General features: G+C 44.6%; 1 protein-coding gene across 1 annotated transcript; it reads left to right on the top strand.

The window, feature by feature from the left end:
- Nucleotides 1–2,173: 2,173 nt before the first annotated feature.
- On the top strand, nucleotides 2,174–10,700 carry CLRN2 (clarin 2). Its single transcript, XM_028087016.1, has 3 exons — nucleotides 2,174–2,426; nucleotides 7,744–7,923; nucleotides 10,435–10,700. The coding sequence occupies exons 1-3, from the start codon at nucleotides 2,174–2,176 to the stop codon at nucleotides 10,698–10,700; spliced, it is 699 nt and encodes a 232-aa protein (XP_027942817.1).
- Nucleotides 10,701–13,898: the final 3,198 nt, after the last annotated feature.

The raw sequence follows: 13,898 nt of genomic DNA, 5'->3' as shown, positions 1-13,898 counted from the left end.
CGTGGGTTTTTTGTTGTTGTTGTTGTTTTAAAAGCATTAATTTGTAAAGTGTTAAACATTTAAAATACAGTATACTACAATTTTTGTATCACTGTTTTGGCCATATTATACATGTCTGTGTCACCCTCCACCCATATGCAGTGTGGCGTACATGTAGCAGACACACAGATGTTTGCTCAATACACTTGTGCCAGATAAGGGACACAAAAATACGTTCGTGGAGAACAGGATGTCACCCGCAACACAATTAATTACGAGAAGCGTCATTACCAGGAACAGAATTGCTAGAAGACTAGATGAGGAGGTCAACACCATTTTGGGGGGCCCTCTGTATGCCATAATCTGCGTGTGCTATTTCATTTTACTTTGTATAATAATCCCATGACAGATTAGGAAACTGAGGCACAAGAGTCTCAAGCACTTGCCCAGAGGAGTGGGAATTTGAACCCAGGTCTTCAGTAGAGTTCTACTTAACGACACTTCCATTCAGCATCTCAAGGGCTTGTTGGGAATCATTTGTTTCCCATATTTTTCTAAAATAATCGTTCTAAAAATAATTGCTTAATCCCTAAAACACAATAGTTGACATAGGTCCATCATCTGAGGCAGAAATACAATGCAAAGGTATTGTGCAGGTCCAAAGCATGCTTAACATTACTATAAGAATAAATAACATTATTGGTCTTTTATTAATGTGCCAACTCCTCTTCTCAGCCTTTTGTATGTCTTCATTACCAGAAAAAACATTTGCTATTTCAGGGTCACTGTGATGAAGATGAGCTGCTGTATTTCAAAGACCTGAACTCCAGCCCCAGCCCTGCATCCAGTTTTCTCATGAGAGGGGTCATAGGATAGAACATCCCTTGCCTACCACAAAGGCTTGCTGCAGCATCGGGGGCAGCAAGCATATGGTGAAAGCCTTTTGTACAAGGAAAAGCTCTACACAAGCTTCAAGGACACTCTTGTTTATTTTCATTGTGGAGAGACACAGAAGTGAACCCCGCTATAGGGAGGGAAACGGACATTTCCATTTCCATGTCCCTCTGGCCCCTCATTGCTCTCCAAGTGAGGTTTCTGGAACTCCTGTCGGTTAACGATGCAAACTCCAGAACCCCTCCCCCCCCCCGCCAGACCTCTGTGACCAAATAAACATTTTACTGTGCCATTTCTGCCAAATGTGACTCCCCAAAACTATTAAGAGTCGCTGTTACCAGTCTCACATGACATCAAGTTGGCATTCAGTAATGGACTAAAAATCAAAATTGAAAAGCCACAGTATAAAATAGAAAGTAGGGAATATTTCATTCGTGGTGGCTACAGATTAAAAGAAGAAAAAACAGATTTTCAGTATTAGAAGAAGTAAAGCCCCAACAAGGTGGGTATTTGCTAGCACATTAGAAAAACACTTTTCTTTCCCACTTCAGATGACACACGGTTGGGGGGGGAGGGTGCTGTTGGAGGACAGGAATGTGAGCGTTGGGATCCAGGCTGCCTCAGTCCAGCCACAAACCGACTCCTGCTGCAATTTACCCACAGCAGATTCACCCAGTGATAAATCTAAATATCATATAGCCTTGTTTACACATTTCAATTAAAAGCCTTGAGAACAGAGGTCATCCAAAAGTATTAATAACAGCTCTGGAGATTCTGACAGCAGTGACATTTTACAGAAAGAAATGCCCAGGCACACAGCCAGGAGCTCGACATTTGACACCATGCACTGTGGGCAGCATTCAAGTACTAATTATTACATGCTCAGTTTCCTTCTATTGCATGCATTTTTTGAGAGTAGTTAGTGTCTCTTTATAGTCAGGTCTACCTAGTTTTGCCTGCTAATAACTTCCTGGCCATCAAGAGGTCCACTCCAGGGTTATTTAAATACCTGAAAGGAACAATTAAACCCTCTGCTGAAACAGTAGTCCAGTGGGAGATACACGGTTACTTCCTTTAGTAACACACTCCTCTACACTCGAGTCAGGTGAAGGCGGTCTCTGTAGAGACTTCCGGACGTGCTTGTAGTAAACATGGCCTGTGGAGGCAGGCACTGAGGGAGGACCAGAAGATGCACTGGAAATCCTGAAATGCTATGTTTGGAAGAGCTAACCCTGGAGCAGGGGATTGCAGAGTGTCCAGAGAATGTCGGCCACCTGCAAGGTGACCTGCACCCACTAGAATGCCTGGATGGTTCAAAAAGGCGTGGTATGGGCTATCATCTTTACTCAGCTTCTCCTCCTTTATCCTGATCATCATTGCCCTGGCAGCGCCCCACTGGCTGAGTGGGAAAATCCTTTGTCAGACTGGAGTGGACCTGGTCAACGCCACCGATCCAGAGCTGGTCAAGTTCATTGGAGATATTTACTACGGGCTCTTCCGAGGATGTAAAGTTCGACAGTGCGGGCTTGGGGGCCGCCAGTCCCAATTCACGAGTGAGTATATTCCAGGCATGCAAGCTGCTGTAGAACACTTTTTTCTTTAATTTGTAAGGGTGCTTATCTCTAACTGTGGAATTTGACTTCTGCCTAAATCTAAGGCAGGATGACCGCCAAAAGAAATTTTTTTTTCTGTAGAGGCTTATAGAAACATTAAAAATAGAGATTTGTATACTTCTGTAGTTTACCTCTATTAGAAGTAACTATTAAAATACTGATACATGTGTCAGACATTCTGCTAAATGCTTTATATGGCTTCTCTGTCTTTTAAACCTTATAACAAATTTATGAAGAAGGAATTCTTAAACGTTCCCGTTTTGCAGAGGACAACACTGAGACTTGGAGAGGTTATATAACTTGCCTGATGTCCCCCAGCCAGGAAACAGCAGAGCCAGACTTCGGACCCATGCCACGTGACTGGGGTATTATCAGCCAGCCCAGCGCGCTTCCACTTCTGTTTATATAAAAGCTCCATAGTCTAAGAACAGCCCGGGCTCTGGAATCAGACTACTTGGGTTGAGAGCCCAAGTTGGGCGATCCCTGGAGGGGAGATCTAGGGCAAGGCTCTGGCAGCTCTCCATGAACGTGAGCAGGCACGGTCATCAGCTGACATCTAGTCTCCCCTCAGAGCTGCTCCTGGTGTAAACAGAGCAGAAATCCAAGCCCAGCTTATGAAGGATCTTCTGGGAATTAAAAAGCAAAGCAAAGAAGTCAATATTCTGCAAGCCTTTAGAATTAATTAGATCGCTCATGAGAACAGTGTCCTACATAACCATAATTCATCAACATAATGCAATGCAAGGGGATAAGGAATTTTACTCATTTGACTTCTATATTTCAGAATTGTAGTTTTTAGAATCCTGCCCAGGGTTAAGTATCTCATTAAATGCATAAAGACAGAAAGCTAAAGCCATTGACAAATATAATAATATGAATTGGCATCACTTATACGAATGAAGGAAATGCGTATTTGTTTTGGATAGTCAGGAAAAAAGTCTCTGGGAATATTTATATTTACCCAGCAATTATATTGGGCCAGGGATACTGGAAAAATAGCTCTATTAAAAACATTACACACATACCAACACACAAATGGAAAACAAACACACATAAAGAAATGAAAACAAAGGTCATCAGAAGGAGACCATGGCAACTATACACACGAGGTGATTCTGAATTGGGTCTGTTTGCTCTAAAAGACGTCACTTGGTGAGACAATTGGTGGAACTTGAATGTGGTGTCAGGATTAAGTGGCAGACTTGACCAGCATTAATTCAATGATTTTGGCACTGTGGTTCTGCGAGGCAATCTCTTTTTGAATGAAATAGACCCTAACGTACTCAAGGATGCAGGGACAATTTACCTGCAAATGGTTCAGGAGAAAAAAACAAATGCTTTTGTACCATTCTTACAATTTTTGGAAGTCTGGGATTCTTTCAAAACCACACACACACGTACACAATTGAGGGAGAAAAGGCATAATTTTTAAATAGTCATTATTAATTGAAATGAAAGACCTCATGAAGGAAGTTCCCAAGCTTGAACAAGGGAGTGACAATCAACAGCAACAGGACTCCAGAGACTTTACTAAGACAGTGCTTAGGGAATATAATAAAAATAACCACTGGTAATTATATAACATGATGTATCATGTGACCATGATAACTGCCTTCTTACATACTAGATAATTTATCTGTTATGTTTATTATTTATTATCTGTCTCCACCCCTTTAGAATGTAGTGCCATGAGGGCAAGGATCTTGTTTTATTCATTGATGATCTCAAGCCCCCAGAAGGTGCATTAAAACACCGGCACTCAAAAACATTGGTTGAATGAAGAGCAATAGAGCACTTTTAAATTCATTTGTCCTGAATGTTCCCATGCAAGACACCAAACTTGTGACTTATGACTAATCTTCCACAACCCTGTCAGGAGAAAACTAAGGCTCAGAGAGTCTAAGCAGCTTGCTGAAGGTCACAGAGCCGTGAATGCTGGAGCCAGACCCCAACCCCGGTTAGCCTGACCCCATAGTTCCTACTTTCCACCATGTTGCTCCTCTGGAAGTTGTGAGTGGCAGCTTTCCCAAAGCCAGGCATCCCCCTAGTGGTCCTTACTGTTCTCCTGGAGTTCAGCAAAGGGTCATGGGGAGGTGGTGGGTGAATGGGGATTCTCAGGGGTAGGAGGATCCAGGGTGGACAGATCCCACTAGAAATGACTGAGTGGTTGCCTGGAGCTGCTGTAACCAAGTATTACCACAAACTGAGTGACTTAAACAATAGAAACGTATTCTCATAGTTCTGGAGGCTCGAACTCAGAAATCAGCTTGTCGACAAAGCCATGCTCCCTCTAGAACCTACGGGAGAAGGAGCCTTCCTAGCCTCTTCCAGCTCCTGGTAGCCCCAGGTGTTCTTGGCTTGTGGCCGTATGATCCGGTCTTGACATGGCATCCTCCCCGTGTCTCTTCACATGGTCTTCCCTCTGAGTGTTTGTGTCCAAATTTCCCCTTTTATCAGAACACCTAATCACCTTGGATTAGGCCCATCTTAACAACGTCATCTTAATTAGCTCTGTAAAGACCCTATTTACAAATAAGGTCATATTCTGAAATGCTGGAGATTGGGACCTCACCCCCTCTTTTTTGTGGGGGATGGCAGGGAGGGCATGGTTCAACAGATAATAGAGGATGTGAGGTGGCAGTTGGTAGGTCTAGCATAATTTAGAATCCCCAAGCACAGACACTGGTTCTGGAGAAGGAGCTGAAGCAGACGCCAGCTTTGCAGTAGAAGGAGTCCCGAGGAGAACAAAGACTGAGCCCTTCCACAGCAGGGTCAATTAAACCCCAGCCATCCCAGCTCACAGAAATGTAAACTCCCTCTGCCAGAAGCCAGAGCAAAGGAGCACTTTCTGTTTACCCACTGGAGGAACTCAATAAATGTCCCTTTCCCTCCTCTAACTTCCCAGAGCGATGCCCCATGGGAGACAGCCCCCGGGTTTCACCTAACTCGGTCTGCTCTCTGAAGCACCAAAACCGTGTGAGACTCATAAAGGATGTTTTAATATCAGCTCTGGGTAGGGCAATGTTCAGGAACATTTAGTTCCCGGCTGCCCTGGGGTGTCCCGGGGGAGGGTATATAAACTTCCATTCACAGCGCCTTGGGTGCGATTCTCTGTGAACACTTTCACTGGAGCTGAGCCAGGCTGTGTTGGCTGGTTTTGCACTGCTGCAGGTTAGGGACAGACTTGCATCTATCACAGCGTTCTCTCACACAGGGCTGAAAGTTTGAAAAGAAAAAAAAAAAAAAACTAAGGGTACACTAAGAAAGGAGAGAAGCAATGGTTAAAGAGAAGCCTTGCAAAGAAAAATCCCTTGGATAGAAGCTCAGGGTAAAGTTTCTGATGCCGACAAGATAACCACATGGAGATAAATACACATGGAAATGCAAAACTGGAAAGAAAGTTAGATTAGAACTAGGATGTAAATATGGAGTGTCTGGAAACTTCTCAATGGAAAGGGTTTTAAAGGGAGATGGACCAAAATTCTAGTTCTCAAGCTTGGGAGGCGCCAACTTTCTGAGACTACAGGCAGGCAGGTGAGCCAGCAAAGAGCCAGAGGGGAGAAGCGGTCAGGAGAGTGAGGGGAACCAGGAAAGCTTTGAGTCCTGGCTCCCCAGGGGAGGGCAGGGGGCAGAGACAAGGAGGGGCTGATCCTGACATCAAAGGATGAAGTAGGGAGTTTGGACTCACAAAGTGGACCCTGATTTGACCAGGAGGTGCTCAGTAGAAACCCCGGAGTAGCTACAGAGGAAGGGGTACACTTGGGCGTTCTTTAGCTTTCTTTAGCTTCCGTCATTTTTAATTCCTCAGTGTCATTACTGAAAACAGTGCTCTAAACTCCATATATCATATGGTATCTAGGACTATAATCCTATATAGAATTCAGAGTCACCTTGCCCAAAGATAAGGGACTTAATGTCCAAGCCTATGTGGAAATGGGTTTAATAAAATCTACCTTAGGGCGCCTGGGTGGCTCAGTTGGTTGAACGACTGCCTTCGGCTCAGGTCATGATCCTGGAGTCCTGGGATCGAGTCCTGCATTGGGCTCCCTGCTCAGCAGGGGGTCTGCTTCTCCCTCTGACCCTCTTCCCTCTCGTGCTCTCTATCTCTCATTCTCTCTCTCTCAAATAAATAAAATCTTTAAAAAAAATTCTACCTTATATTCTTGTCACAAGCACTGAATAAAATAATGATGTAAAGGGTTTGACTCTTGAGATGACTGTACTCAGTAAATGTTGATGACCCTCCGTTCATAGGCAGCTATTGCTACCCCATTATACTGATGAGAAAACTGAGGCTCTGAGGAGTCACGTGACTTTTCCGAAGTCAGAGAGTAATAATAGAACAGCAACAGCTCCGGCCGCCATTTTGATAACTCAGTCTTTCCAAGGCAATATCTGCCATACTGTATCATTTACTCTTCATGGCTACTGTGTGGTGGCCAATATAGAGAAAACAGATCCAAATTAATATCTCACCAAATTATCCTGCCACATTTATATGGAAAATTAATATTCTAATAGAATACGGAGCACATGAGAAGTAAGTGTCCATCATACATGGGGAAAAATGACTACCTTGCCAAGTCATTATGAGGGATCCAAGATGATGCTCCTAGCTTCCTACCAGTGTTTATTAAGGGCTATTATTATTCCTGTGCACTTCACTTGATCCACTCAACAATCTGGTAAACTGTAGGGGAGGCCGGGATTAGAGGATCCTATTTTATACTTGTGGCAAATGAGCAAAACTGGGATTGGAACCCAGGTCTTTGGATGCCAGGTGTAGGCTTCACTTTGCTATGCCTTTCTACACTCTTCACAGATGTACCTGAAACCTCTTCTACCTCTCTGATTTAATGAAGGCAACTCTCTGACCCAGATTAAAGCTTTTCAATTGGCCCTGTTTGGCTGACTCTCTTGCCAACCTCCTGTGCTAAAGAGCCACCGTTTAGGGCTTGTGTGCCTCAGCTCACACCAGATCCCAGAGCTTCGAAGTCAGTGCAACTTAAATTGCCAGCTAGGGCACATTCCCATTTTACATCCACTGCCAGAAAGAGAGGATTATTGGCCACCTGAGAAGTGGCAAATCTGGGGTCCGTGCGTTCATGTCAAGAAGTCTCCTGCTTTGTGAAAACACAGTCTGTGTTGCCTTGCCCTCTCGCCCCTCTATTAAAGACTCTGGGGTAAGCAGGCCCGGATGGTATGAACTCGAGCCCAGCTCTGACACTGAAATATTGGCTGTGTCTTCTCTTCCCAGTCTTCCCACACCTGGTGAAGGAACTCAATGCAGGCCTCCACGTGACAATTCTGCTGCTCCTCTTCTTGGCCATGGCCCTGGCTCTGGTCAGCATGGGCTTTGCCATTCTCAACATGATCCAGGTTCCATATAGGGCAGTCAACGGCCCCGGGGGCATCTGCCTATGGAATGTCCTGGCAGGTAAGGAAGGCCCCCAGGGAGAGAAATTCACGTCCGCTGCCACGACCAGGCTGAGTTCCAAGTGGGTAGGTAGAAGGTGTGCAGGAATTAAAACACCCACCTCAGCCTCCACTTGTCTAATCTAGAACCTTCCTCATGGGCATGAACGTCCTCTTTACTGAAAGTTGCAGAATCTCTGTCACAGTAAAGAGCCAAATCGGTGGCATGCCTGAGTGGCTGAGGACTTAGAGCAAAGAGGAGAGGTGGGGTAAGAGTGGAAGAGAGAAGAGAGCTGGGGGGTGGTGCGGGAAGACAGGAGGGGAAGAGGTGGGGCCACAGCTCTGAGGGTGGAGGGAGCACTCCAAATGACAGGAGATGAGCATTTGGCCTCTTTTATAGGCCTCTTTTCATTTAAACCTCACAACCTCCTTATGAGGCAGTATCATTAGACCCATATTTACAGATGAAGATCCTGAAGCTCAGAGAAGTTAAAAGCCTCACCGAGGCCACACAGCAGTAAGTAGCAGAGGTGGGATTCCAACCAACGTACAACTGAGTCTAAGCCCTTTGTCTTTTCTTTAATCATGGTATCATTTATGACGATCGTGACCTATTTTCTGAGACAAAAAACAAAAGTGTGTGTTGATTTGGGAGTATATTGATATACAATAATTATGTGAAATTAATTCACATTTAGTTATGCACTTAAAAAGTCAGACGTAGCAAAAATAATAAAATTCCCAGAAATGAGGCTGTTTCAGAAAACCTCGGTCAAATGGTCAAGGATCATGATGGCAATAACCCATCACTACGTTTGCCTTATACAGGGTGACCATAAAGTATACAAGCAGATAATGTTGTTTTAGCATGTATTGTAATGTAATGTCGGTAGATCAGTTACTAGGCACTTGCCTGGATTGGCAGACCGTGACCATCCTATAGAATTACTATACACATGGCTCATCCCATCTGGACTGCAGGTGTCTTGTTTCCATCCACATGAATCCCCGTAGTGGCTGGCATGTAAAAAGTGCTCAGTCCTACGATTAAATAAATGTTCGTCTCTGTCAAGTTACTACATCAGAGAGATGGTGTTCTCAAGCACTACTGATGAGAGTATTTTAAAAAGGCAGTTCAACAGAACTTTAGTGTTAAAAGGCATGTAAATATGAATTTTTTTATAAAGATTTTAAAGAGAGAGAGCATGAACGGGGGGGCGGCAGAGAAAGAGAGAGAGAGAGGGACAGAAGCAAACCTCCCACTGAGCGTGGAGCTTGAGGCGGGTCTTGATCCCATGACCTGGAGATCACCACCTGAGCCGAAACCAAGAGTGGGGCTCAACCAACTGAGCCACTCATGAGCCCCCAAAACATGAATATTTTTTAATAAACAAATTTTTAATAAACAAATCCAGATAGGGGTTTATACTAAGTCCATAACTGGAAAAGGGCACAGCGATGTTTATAAAAAGGTGTTCATATGTTCTGCAGCACTTTGTAATACCAAAATTTAGATGCAATCTAGATATCCAGAAATAAAGTCATACTCAATTAAACTTAATTAAGTAGGTGTGTTGCTTGAAGAACATATTATGCCCCAGTTTATAGTGGTGCTATAACAGAATATTTAACAATATAGACAAATGTTCAAATAAAGGGAAAAAAAACAAGCAGAAAACAGTAAGAGCTTCAGAATACAATTTTGTTAAAGAGAATACATTAAAACCTTCAAAGTATTTATACCTGGCTTTCAGGATAAAAGTGAATTTGTATTTTCATCTTTGTGACTTTCTCTGGTGTCCAAATTTTCTTTAATGAAGACATAATAATCTAAGCAAAAAGCATGATAAATGTGTTTTTTAAATATTAATTAAAACCAAGCAGTAGAAAAGTAGAAAGGAAGAGAGAGACATGGAGATTGGAAGCAACAGGTAGGGAAGTAGGTGAAGTTTGGAACCCTTCCAGGTTCCCCTGTCTACTTCCTATCTTCCTTCTCTTACCTCCTCTTCTTACCCTTAAGCTTGGAAAAGGGATAATTAAAGAAGAGAGAACAGTCCAGCCCTGGGTTGGACCCCCAGCCTGCACGTTGAGGGGTTCTTAATCCTCCCACAGAGGCCTCAGGGTCTCCATCCAAATCCTGAGATATGTAGAGACTGAACGTACCCAAACATGGATGCCCCGTGCTGGGTAAGGGAATGCAGTTGATCTGAGATGAAGCCTACTCTCTCTCTCCCACACCTCTCCCCACTCACACTGTGAATTATCCGCTGCTTTTGAAAGCACATTAAAAGGTGTGTCATCCCCAGGTACCTGGCTGGCTCCATCGGTAGAGTGCGTGACCCTGCACCTTGGAGTCCTGAGGTAGAGGAGGAGGGGAGAGTTTACTTAAGAAAAAAAAAAATCATTGTGTCACCGTAAGAAATTTTTCAACCCAAAGCAAGCTTGTCGCCTGTGCCACAGAAATGTCACCTCACAGAGGGCCAGTACAGCTGTACCAAGGAGCACTGAATGAGGGTGACATTTTGGGTTGCAGGTGGAGTCATGGCATTGGCCATCACCAGCTTCATGGCCGCGGTCAAATTTCACGACCTCACCGAGCGCATCGCCAACTTCCAGGAGAAGCTCTTCCACTTCGTGGTGGTGGAGGAACAGTACGAAGAGTCCTTTTGGATCTGTGTGGCCAGTGCCTCGGCGCACGCCGCAAACTTGGCAGTGGTGGCAATCAGCCAAATTCCACTCCCGGAGATTAAGACCAAAATCGAAGAGGCCACGGTCACGGCTGAAGATATCCTGTATTGATCGCCCTCTGCGGCTCACACCCTCTCCTGAGTCAGTTCTGCAGTGTGAACAGGGACCTCATTGCGTGCGCAGGCTTTGCAGTCCAGAGCGCCCGTGTTCTGGAAGGTAAGGAGAAGGAAGTGCAGGGAGGAAGGGCGGTGCCTGGACCAGGCAAGAAAGCTTTCCCGAACTCTGGCATCTCTGCGCATCCCTCTCACTGACCTTGGAGTTAGAGACTCTGCCACTTGCCAGCTGTGTGATCACTGGACAATTCACTTAATGTCTGCTTCTCACTTTCCTCATCTGTGAAATGGGGGTATAAGACCTCCCAAGTTTGTAATGAGGTTTAAATGGGCAATATTGTTGCCAACCTTTGAATTAATATATGTATCTGTGATTAGAGAAGCTCTACAGATACAAGGTAATGAACACTCCAGTAAATGCCTATCGAACCCTGCTCTGTTCAACACAATATTAGAGGGGGGAGAAAAGAGGCATATGGTAACATCCCCATCCTCCAGAAACATTTAATCCTTCCACATGATAGGCATCAGATAGGAACAGTAACACTAAGAATGAAAATAACCGCCTTTTTTCCTTTTTTTTAAGATTTTATTTATTTATTTGAGAGAAAGCAAGCTACAGAGAGAGCGAGCAAGCACAGGAGCCAGGAGGAGGGGCAGAGGGAGAGGGAAAAGCAGACTCCCCGCTGAGCAGGGATCCCGATGAGAGACCCCATCCCAGGACCCCGGGATCATGACCCGAGCCGAAGGCAGGCACTTAACCAACTGAGCCACCCAGGCGCCCCTGCCTTTTTGTTTTTCTTTAGTAGTTACTACATACTGGACACTGTTCTAGAAGTCCTACATATACTGAGTCCTCACTATAAGTTCAGATTGTTGGTACTACTTTATTTCCATTTTACAGATGAAGAAACTAACGTATCCAGAGATTAGGTAACTTGCTGAGGTCCAGAATTCAGCTGAGGAAGTCTGGAACCAAAGTGTATGCTTGTAACCACTTTGCTAATCTGCTGTTGGATGGTCCAAGCAGTTGGAATGCAGTGTGATAAATGCTAGGACAGTACATGCATGAAGGACTGAGGGAAGGAATCAGTTCTCCTGCATGGGATGTGGTATTAAAGAAAGTATCACAGAGTTGACATTTGATCGGAACCTGGAAAGATGAGTAGACTTTTTCCAGTGGGGGAGGAAGCAGGTTTGGAGAAGGGCATTTCAGGATGAGTCAGTGGTGAGGGGAAGGCATAAGGGATGGAATTACAAAGGGGCCTGGAAGCATGTGAATACCCAGCGGGATTAGAATGTTGTCCTAATTCATGAGTTAGATAAACCCGGTTGCTTTGTGTTGGTTTCCCTTAAGCAGTACTATGACGGTTAAGTTGGCACTTGGCTAGGCCACTGTACCCAGATATTTGGTCAAACACTATTCTAGATGTTTTTGTGAAGGTGTTTTTTGAATGGGATTAACATTTCAATCAGTAGACTTTGAGTAAGAGAGATTGCCCTCCAGCATGTGGGTGGGCCTCACCCAATCAGTTGAAAGCCTTAGGATAAAGACTGATCTCCCTCAAGGGATTGGGAATTCTTCCAGCAAGCTAGCACTGGACTCAAACTGCAACTCTTCCCTGGATCTCCAGCCTGCCAGCCCAGCCTGCAGATTTTGGACTCGCCAGTCTGCACCGTCATGTGAGCCAGTTAAAAAAAAAAAAAATCCTCTGGGGCCATGGGTGGCTCAGTTGGTTAAGCTTCTGCCTTCAGCTCAGGTCATGATCCCAGGGTCCTCGGATCGAGCCCCGAATCGGGCTCCTTGCTGAGCGGGAAGCCTGCTTCTCCCTCTGCCTCTGCTTCTCCCCCTGCTCATGCTCGCGCTCTCTCTCTCTCTCTAATAAATAAAATAAAATCTTTTAAAAAAGAATTCTCTTTCCTTCTGTCTGTCTTTCTCTCTCTTTGCACACACATGTCCTATTGATTCTGTTTGTCTGGAGAACCCTTGCTCATACAGGTACCAAACTCCATTAATTCACTTTCCTACAATGCCTGCTGGGGTGAATCCTTTCTCAGGTCTCCTGTCTTCATGTCAAGTAGAAGTTGTCTCATCCCCTAAATTCGCTCCATCTAAAATGACACCCGATTTGGACTTACTCTACCTTTGCTTCATGCTGAGCTTCTGGACGTTTCCATGGCATCTTTTCTGTTCTAATTGCTCATGATTCCCTGCCGGGCCCATCTGTCCCTTCCAGCCCTCTATCTCCATCCCACAGCCTCAGTACTGCTTAGCAGATGGATGTCACTCATCAAATATGCAGATGGCACAGGGCTGGAAGGGGTAGTTAACATGATAGGAGATGGATCCAAGAAACAGTGGCAGAGTGCAGAGCTGGGTTGGGGAAAACGACTGGAAATGTCAATGTCCTATCAAGTTTACAATAGAGTCCTGCTGACCGTTGAAAAATAAATCATACGGAAGACTGGCAACAGTTTATTATATGGTAAATATCTGAGAGCCTTGTTACATTTATTCATTCAGTGAGTATTGAAATTGATCTAGGGGCTGGGAGTAGAGCAGAGAACAGACAGACAAAAATCCCTGACCTCCCGAGATTTCATTCTCTGAGTGCTTGGGGCTGATTCACACTGGACAGTGTGGGATGTGCCTGCTAACCACGTTAGCCCAGCCACAGCCTTCAACGTGATCACTGCTTCAGGTGTGTGCAGAGCGCCACACAGGGGCAGAGCAAATTCACTTTTGCCTCTAATAGTGGAATAACCTCATCAAGATGCTAACCTTAACCAAGATGGATGTGTTCCAAGGAGTCCAAGTGCAGGCTTTTGTGAATTTTCCCGGCAACTGAGTTCAGAGCTTTCAAGGGTTTCAGAAGCATCTATAACACCTTGAAAGTTTCAAACTGTGACCACCAGGTGACACCCACCTGGTATAAACACAGTATCGTGTCCCCTGAGGTCCTGGGGACCCCTCTCCATTCCCTCTTATGAAGTAACTAAGCGATTCATAGGCTCTTATTTCTCCCCACTAAATTGCAGACTTGAGTGGTTCCCTATTGCTAATGACAATCTAAACAGGAAATAAATTCCTTTTTTAAAAATTAAGTGTCTGATGTTCCAAGTCACCAAAATGAGCTATAAGTATATAATTGGTGTGAAAGTAAAATCTCAGGCCCAGAGCCCATCGAAATGGTTA

Source organism: Eumetopias jubatus, unplaced genomic scaffold (genome assembly GCF_037043125.1).
Source record: "Eumetopias jubatus isolate StellerSeaLion01/CBP00866 unplaced genomic scaffold, mEumJub1_p1.0 scaffold_2, whole genome shotgun sequence".
Lineage (NCBI taxonomy): Eukaryota > Metazoa > Chordata > Mammalia > Carnivora > Otariidae > Eumetopias > Eumetopias jubatus.
The sequence above is the reverse complement of the archived record's forward strand: the minus strand, read 5'-3'. Positions and strand labels throughout refer to the sequence as shown.

Excerpts from the sequence above, each read along its gene's own strand:
- CLRN2 (XM_028087016.1), top strand. The coding sequence starts at position 2,174 with ATGCCTGGATGGTTCAAAAAGGCGTGGTATGGGCTATCATCTTTACTC. Across the intron at positions 2,427-7,743 it reads CCGCCAGTCCCAATTCACGA|TCTTCCCACACCTGGTGAAG; the intron begins GTGAGTATATTC and ends TTCTCTTCCCAG. Across the intron at positions 7,924-10,434 it reads CCTATGGAATGTCCTGGCAG|GTGGAGTCATGGCATTGGCC; the intron begins GTAAGGAAGGCC and ends TTTGGGTTGCAG.